Source organism: Penaeus chinensis, chromosome 21 (genome assembly GCF_019202785.1).
Source record: "Penaeus chinensis breed Huanghai No. 1 chromosome 21, ASM1920278v2, whole genome shotgun sequence".
Lineage (NCBI taxonomy): Eukaryota > Metazoa > Arthropoda > Malacostraca > Decapoda > Penaeidae > Penaeus > Penaeus chinensis.
In genome coordinates, this window is record NC_061839.1 from 24,250,125 (window position 1) to 24,257,624 (window position 7,500).

General features: G+C 52.0%; 2 protein-coding genes across 2 annotated transcripts in view; both read left to right on the forward strand.

Annotated features, from left to right (window-relative positions):
• Positions 1–4,589, forward strand: part of LOC125036443 (MAM and LDL-receptor class A domain-containing protein 1-like) — an 84,508-nt gene extending 79,919 nt beyond the window's left edge. Inside the window, exons 139-146 of the mRNA XM_047629036.1 lie at positions 1–76; positions 284–469; positions 737–979; positions 1,848–2,000; positions 2,344–2,550; positions 3,223–3,354; positions 3,894–3,993; positions 4,319–4,589. The exon at positions 1–76 is cut by the window's left edge and continues 59 nt beyond it. Of these exons, the coding sequence (XP_047484992.1) occupies positions 1–76; positions 284–469; positions 737–979; positions 1,848–2,000; positions 2,344–2,550; positions 3,223–3,354; positions 3,894–3,993; positions 4,319–4,589 (1,368 nt within the window). The remainder of the gene's footprint in view (positions 77–283; positions 470–736; positions 980–1,847; positions 2,001–2,343; positions 2,551–3,222; positions 3,355–3,893; positions 3,994–4,318) is intronic.
• Positions 4,590–7,403: 2,814 nt separating this feature from the next.
• The window catches only part of LOC125036444 (MAM and LDL-receptor class A domain-containing protein 1-like), a 26,652-nt gene continuing 26,555 nt past the window's right edge, over positions 7,404–7,500 (forward strand). The window contains exon 1 of the mRNA XM_047629037.1: positions 7,404–7,433. Within this exon, the coding sequence (XP_047484993.1) occupies positions 7,404–7,433 (30 nt within the window). The remainder of the gene's footprint in view (positions 7,434–7,500) is intronic.

The window sequence follows — 7,500 nt, forward strand, 5'->3', positions numbered from 1 at the left end:
CTTGTAAGCAGCGACATCACCCCGACTGATAACACCTACTGCTTCTCTCTCTTCATGAACAGTCTCCAGAGTAATAGTAAGTTCGTGTTTGCTCAATACTGTCTTGTTCTGTTGTGCAGTTCTGGATTAATCAATTACAGCATTATTAGGATTAAAGTTAACAGATAATTCAGTCACATGGAGCAAGGAAATGCTAATGACACGCTATTTCCCGAAGTTATAGGTGATCATTATTAATACAAAGTTCCAGAAATATGAACCAATAATCGTATTTTACTTTCAGGTGACACAAATGTTGTCAGCGTAGAGATCGTCAATGTGGAAAGAAACACATCCCGAGTGGCAGGGACCTTATATAATCCATTCAACTACGTCTGGAACAACTATAAAATCTCACTGAACAGCATCGACTACTTGTTCCACCTGCGCGTGAAGGTTAAGATGCTTCAAGATTTCCTTAATGGTCAAGGTAAGATGACGAAACCGAAATAACATAAATGGATCTCTAAATATTTGGATCGTAAGGAACAAATTCACATCAGGTTCCAGAAGAACTTTAAATGAAGGTTGTTTTCAAGGATTTAGATGTATAGTATATTCGGCCCTGTTGATTCAAGATATTCTTTAACGTCAAGGGAAAGAAAACAAGATCCCCAATAAGATTATTTTACGGTCTAAAAAAACAGGTCGCATTATATCTCAAACCTATTACGGCATTTTGCAAATTTCCCAACAGCATACAACGCCCTGGACGACCTGCTCTTAGAAACGGGCAAATGCGAATGGACGGGCCTCACGACACTCTCACCTATCACTACACCTGCGCCGGAAACGAAACTCACCTGTGACTTCGAGAACGCTAACCCCTGTGACTGGAGGCAGGACCTGACTGATGGAGGAGACTGGGTTCTCACCTCAGGGGCGTTTCTCAATTCTGATCAGGGGCCTCTTGTCGACCATACGACGCACCTATCGGAAGGTTAGGAAGGAAGGAAGGAAGGAAGGATGGAAGGAAGGAAGGAAGGAAGGGAGGGAGGGAGGGAGGGAGGGAGGGAGGGAGGAAGGAAGGAAGGAAGGAAGGAAGGAAGGAAGGAAGGAAGGGAGGGAAGGAGGGATGGAGGGAGGGAGGGAGGAAGGGAGGGTAGGAGGAAGGAAGGAAAGAGAGAAGGAAGGGAGGGAGGGAGGGGGAGAGGGGCAAAGGAGGGAAGGGAGGAAGTAGGATGGGCGAGAGGGAAGGAGAAAGGAAGGAAGGAAAGAAGGGGAGAGGGACGATAAAAAGAAGGAACGAGGGACGAAGGAAGGAAGGATTGAAATAATGAATGAATGAATTGAGAAGGATGGGAGGGAGGGTGGGTGGGAGAGAGAAAGGGAGGGTGTAATGCGACAGGGAAGGAAGGCTAGTAGGAGGATAGGAGGAGAAAGGGAAGCAGAAAGAAAAGAAGGATTGGGAGACGAAGGAAGGGAAAGAGGAAGGAGAAAGAGGTGTGGTTGGTTGTAGAGGAGGTAAGGAGGGAGGAAGATGTAGTGAATGAAAGCCGGTAGGAAGGGCGGAGAAGAAAAGTAGAAAGGAAGGAGAAATTGAGAGTCGGATAAAGGATTATAGAAGGGAAGAGAAGGAAAGGCAGGTCGAAAGGAATTAGGACAGGAAGTAAAAAGAAAATTATGAAGAACTTACTGTTAATAAAGACATAATGAAGCTAACTGTGGTGGAGGTTGTGTAATTGGTATGTTTTATGTATACAAGAGGCACATGTGTGTATGGGTTAGAGAGTGAGTTCCTATTCATACATTTCAGTGCATTTTCTATCACATAACGCCCGAAATAAGATACATTCTGCATTTTCCAGGCCACTTTATGTACACCAAGTCCAGTGGAGCGAAGCGCACCATCCGGCTGATGTCGGATACATTCTCAAGCGATGAGGGAGGAAATTGTTTCTCCTTCTATTATTACATGCATGGCGACAAACCACCTTTCCTCAAGTTCTATATCATGAAAGGTAAGATGAAATTCCCAGACCTTTTACCGTAGCATAGAGGAAATTTGATTCAGATATACAAAAGAAAATGAAAACTATTGACTTAAAACGGACTTCAAATTACCCGAAACCTAATATTTTACTCGTAGTCTAAAACTGATTTGATATTCATCTATTCATCATAAAATCAACAATAAATACCCTTAAATCATTAAACCCAAAGTTCTTAAAAAATAAAACTTTATTATGTGGCAGTATATCAACCATGGAAATGATAACACAAATCAACACAATAAGAAAATGTTACCATTTTAACCCGCAGGCCTTTACAAAAATTGCAAACCTTGAACCTCTAAACCCACAGACGGAGACAAACCCAGCGGCTTGGCAGACTGGGAACACCGCTCGGAGGTTGGAGAGACGTGGCAGAGAGTCGAAATCCACATTCAACACCACGAACACCTGCATTACCTGGTGTTGCAGGCCGAAACGCAGGAGACCGAGACAGATGAGGGACACACGGCTATCGATGACCTGTTACAGACTGCTGGATCGTGTGAAGGATTGGGAGGTGGGCCTTGTCATTTATGCTGAAGGTCATGCTAATGCTGATGCTAGACAGGAAGCTGAGAGATGAATGAATTAACTTTTAGGCTGAAATATTTCTTGAGGAGCAATAAAAAGGGAGTAGGAAGGTGATAAACGGATTGATTAAAAATAGCTGAATGCTTGTACGCGAGAATAAGTTTGATTATGATACATTATGGTGTCGTATTAGCAATGTAAATATTTTACTTGTATTGATGATTATTTATGTCGTAAAAGATAATCGATAGCATCACGATTTTTCCCTTTTACAGATAGATAGATAGATAGATAGATAGATAGAGAGAGAGAGAGAGAGAGAGAGAGAGAGAGAGAGAGAGAGAGAGAGAGAGAGAGAGAGAGAGAGAGGGAGAGAGAGAGAGAGAGAGCGAGAGAGAGAGCGAGAGAGAGAGAGAGAGAGAGAGAGAGAGAGAGAGAGAGAGAGAGATAGAGAGAGAGAGAGAGAGAGAGAGAGAGAGAGAGAGATAGATAGATAGATAGATAGATAGATAGATAGATAGATAGATAGATAGATAGATAGATAGATAGAGAGAGAGATAGAGAGAGAGATATATATATATAGAGAGAGAAACAGACAGAGAGAGAGAGAGATGCCTACTAGAATATATCACCAAGATTTCTCCAAATTCCCCCGCAGATCACCCGTGTGACTTCGAGACGTCTGACCTCTGTGAATTTGCCGCCACTGACCTGGATGGAGACTTCTGGGCGTGGGGTTGGGGAACTAATCAAGATCTGAATAATGCTCCGGAAATAGATCACTCGTACGGTACGTTACAATGGAAATGATACAATTAATTGAAAGAGGGGCTAGGGTATCGTATGGAAAATACAGAAACAGTGATGAGGTAAATAAAAGAAAAATCAAGCTCTGATTGTGTGTGGCATAGTAGGTAGATGTATACTTTTAAGGCAGAAGGATATTGCATAAAATGTTATTGTTCCAGAGTTATGTGCTTTCCTGCCTTAACGTGCGCGCGCGCACACACACACACTCACACACACACACACACACACACACACACACACACACACACACACACACACACACACACACACACACACACACACACACACACACACACACACACACACACACACACACACACACACACACACACACACACACACACACACACACACACACATACACACACACACACACACACACACACACACACACACACACACACACACACACACACACACACACACACACACACACACACGAAATGCCATGTATTTAGAAATAAAGAAACGTAGGTATTTCTAATCATGATGAGATTACAAATATTTATCTTCGTATAGGCTCAACCGACGGCCATTATGTGTACCTAAACCACCGTAGTAACGAAGTAAAGACCGATGCTTACCTTACAAGTCTGATAGGTAGCAGCTCTGGTGCCATGTACGTATATCCTGTTTTGTACATGTTTGTATTACGTAATCATGTATAGACTTACTTTTAGAATAAAGGAAGTCAAAAGCACTTTATCTAAAATTGTAGAATGCATCAGTGTACTTTTATTGATATATTTGAACATTGATGATAGATTTAGCAAATAATTGCTATTTGTGAAAGTTTTTTTGTTTTCTTCTATATTTACATTAAAGCTAATGTTGCTGCTGCTGCATTATTGTTTTTGTGACATGAGATTCGTCAAAATAATCATACCCCGTCTTGGCGTTTGCATAACCCTACCAGCTTCTCAAAATATGGCAATAATTTCCAGGTGTCTGCAGTTCTATCACTACATGCAAGGTCGCGACACCTGGACCGGATATCTAAAAGTGTACGTGAAGAACCCCAGTGTTAACATCATAGACATCAGCCCAGTATGGATGGAGAGCGGGCCGAAGGGGGACAGGTGGATCATGAGCCGCATTCCCTTGAACTTTGGAGGACAGTATCATGTAAGGAATGGAATTACCAAGCTGTGTATTGTGTTTGGTTGCTGTACGATTGCAAATTCTAATAGGTCTCTCCTTGCAGGTATCCGTTAATACATCTGTGCATATAAGCAAACGAACGTGTGCTTATATGTACATGTATAGGCTTGCCCACACACGCTTGCATGCGTGGTATACTGACATCAATGTACAAACAGAGACTTATGCTTTAAAAAGGATAAAAATTGTCCATAGCACGTGATAATGGATGGAGGGAGGGAGGGAGGAGGGAGGGAGGAGGGAGGGAGGGAGGGAGGGAGGAGGGAGGGAGGAGGGAGGGAGGGAGGGAGGGAGGGAGGAGGGAGGGAGGAGGGAGGGAGGAGGGAGGGAGGAGGGAGGGAGGGAGGAGGGAGGGAGGAGGGAGGGAGGAGGGAGGGAGGAGGGAGGGAGGAGGGAGGGAGGAGGGAGGGAGGAGGGAGGGAGGGAGGGAGGAGGGAGGGAGGGAGGAGGGAGGGAGGAGGGAGGGAGGGAGGGAGGAGGGAGGGAGGGAGGAGGGAGGGAGGAGGGAGGGAGGAGGGAGGGAGGGAGGGAGGGAGGAGGGAGGGAGGAGGGAGGGAGGAGGGAGGGAGGAGGGAGGGAGGGAGGAGGGAGGGAGGAGGGAGGGAGGGAGGGAGGGAGGAGGGAGGGAGGAGGGAGGGAGGAGGGAGGGAGGAGGGAGGGAGGAGGGAGGGAGGAGGGAGGGAGGGAGGAGGGAGGGAGGAGGGAGGGAGGAGGGAGGGAGGAGGGAGGGAGGGAGGGAGGAGGGAGGGAGGGAGGGAGGGAGGGAGGGAGGGAGGAGGGAGGGAGGGAGGGAGGAGGGAGGGAGGAGGGAGGGAGGGAGGGAGGGAGGGAGGGAGGAGGGAGGGAGGGAGGAGGGAGGGAGGAGGGAGGGAGGAGGGAGGGAGGAGGGAGGGAGGAGGGAGGGAGGGAGGGAGGGAGGGAGGAGGGAGGGAGGAGGGAGGGAGGAGGGAGGGAGGGAGGGAGGAGGGAGGGAGGGAGGAGGGAGGGAGGGAGGGAGGAGGGAGGGAGGGAGGGAGGAGGGAGGGAGGAGGGAGGGAGGAGGGAGGGAGGGAGGAGGGAGGGAGGAGGGAGGGAGGAGGGAGGGAGGGAGGGAGGAGGGAGGGAGGAGGGAGGGAGGAGGGAGGGAGGAGGGAGGGAGGAGGGAGGGAGGAGGGAGGGAGGGAGGAGGGAGGGAGGGAGGAGGGAGGGAGGAGGGAGGGAGGGAGGGAGGAGGGAGGGAGGAGGGAGGGAGGAGGGAGGGAGGAGGGAGGGAGGGAGGGAGGAGGGAGGGAGGGAGGGAGGGAGGGAGGGAGGAGGGAGGGAGGAGGGAGGGAGGAGGGAGGGAGGGAGGAGGGAGGGAGGAGGGAGGGAGGAGGGAGGGAGGGAGGAGGGAGGGAGGGAGGAGGGAGGGAGGAGGGAGGGAGGAGGGAGGGAGGAGGGAGGGAGGGAGGGAGGAGGGAGGGAGGAGGGAGGGAGGGAGGGAGGAGGGAGGGAGGGAGGAGGGAGGGAGGGAGGAGGGAGGGAGGGAGGGAGGGAGGAGGGAGGGAGGGAGGGAGGGAGGGAGGAGGGAGGGAGGGAGGGAGGGAGGAGGGAGGGAGGAGGGAGGGAGGGAGGAGGGAGGGAGGGAGGGAGGGAGGAGGGAGGGAGGGAGGAGGGAGGGAGGGAGGGAGGGAGGAGGGAGGGAGGGAGGAGGGAGGGAGGGAGGAGGGAGGGAGGAGGGAGGGAGGAGGGAGGGAGGGAGGAGGGAGGGAGGAGGGAGGGAGGAGGGAGGGAGGGAGGAGGGAGGGAGGGAGGGAGGAGGGAGGGAGGAGGGAGGGAGGGAGGAGGGAGGGAGGGAGGGAGGAGGGAGGGAGGGAGGGAGGGAGGGAGGAGGGAGGGAGGGAGGGAGGAGGGAGGGAGGGAGGGGGGGAGGGAGGGAGGGAGGAGGGAGGGAGGGAGGGAGGAGGGAGGGAGGAGGGAGGGAGGGAGGAGGGAGGGAGGAGGGAGGGAGGAGGGAGGGAGGGAGGGAGGGAGGAGGGAGGGAGGAGGGAGGGAGGGAGGAGGGAGGGAGGGAGGGAGGAGGGAGGGAGGAGGGAGGGAGGAGGGAGGGAGGGAGGGAGGGAGGGAGGGAGGGGGGGAGGGAGGGAGGGAGGAGGGAGGGAGGGAGGAGGGAGGGAGGAGGGAGGGAGGAGGGAGGGAGGGAGGAGGGAGGGAGGAGGGAGGGAGGAGGGAGGGAGGAGGGAGGGAGGGAGGAGGGAGGGAGGGAGGGAGGGAGGGAGGGAGGGAGGGAGGGAGGGAGGGAGGGAGGGAGGGAGGGAGGGAGGGAGGGAGGGAGGAGGGAGGGAGGGAGGGAGGGAGGGAGGGAGGGAGGAGGGAGGGAGGGAGGAGGGAGGGAGGGAGGGAGGGGGGGAGGGAGGGAGGGAGGAGGGAGGGAGGGAGGAGGGAGGGAGGAGGGAGGGAGGGAGGGAGGAGGGAGGGAGGGAGGAGGGAGGGAGGGGGGGAGGGAGGGAGGGAGGAGGGAGGGAGGGAGGGAAGGGCGGAGGGACGGTTAGGGGGCGTGGGCGGACGGATGGGCGGGCAGGCGGGCGGACGGGCGGACGGGCGGACGGGCGGACGAACGGAACCGATGGAAAGGTGCATATAGATAAGATATAGCCATACACAAACACAAAATAAACACATGAACATGCGTACGCATTAAGTATTCACAAAAATGGAGTGCGCCACCTCGTCCTCCTCCCTCCATAAAAGACAAAACAACCTTTCCTCTCTCTCTCTCTCTCCTCTCTCTCTCTCCTCCCGCTTATTTGTTTTTTTTTTGCTATGTGCTGTAATTTTTTTTTTTTTTTTTTTTTGGGGGGGGGGGGGTTAATTATGTGTGTGTTATTGGAATTTCGAACTAAAAGTGATATGTGGCATAGCAGTTTATTAGTAAAGGAAGTGTGGTGATGAGAGATGGTATTTATTAATCAGTAAGGGTTGTATTTTACAGTTGCAACCTTTCTGT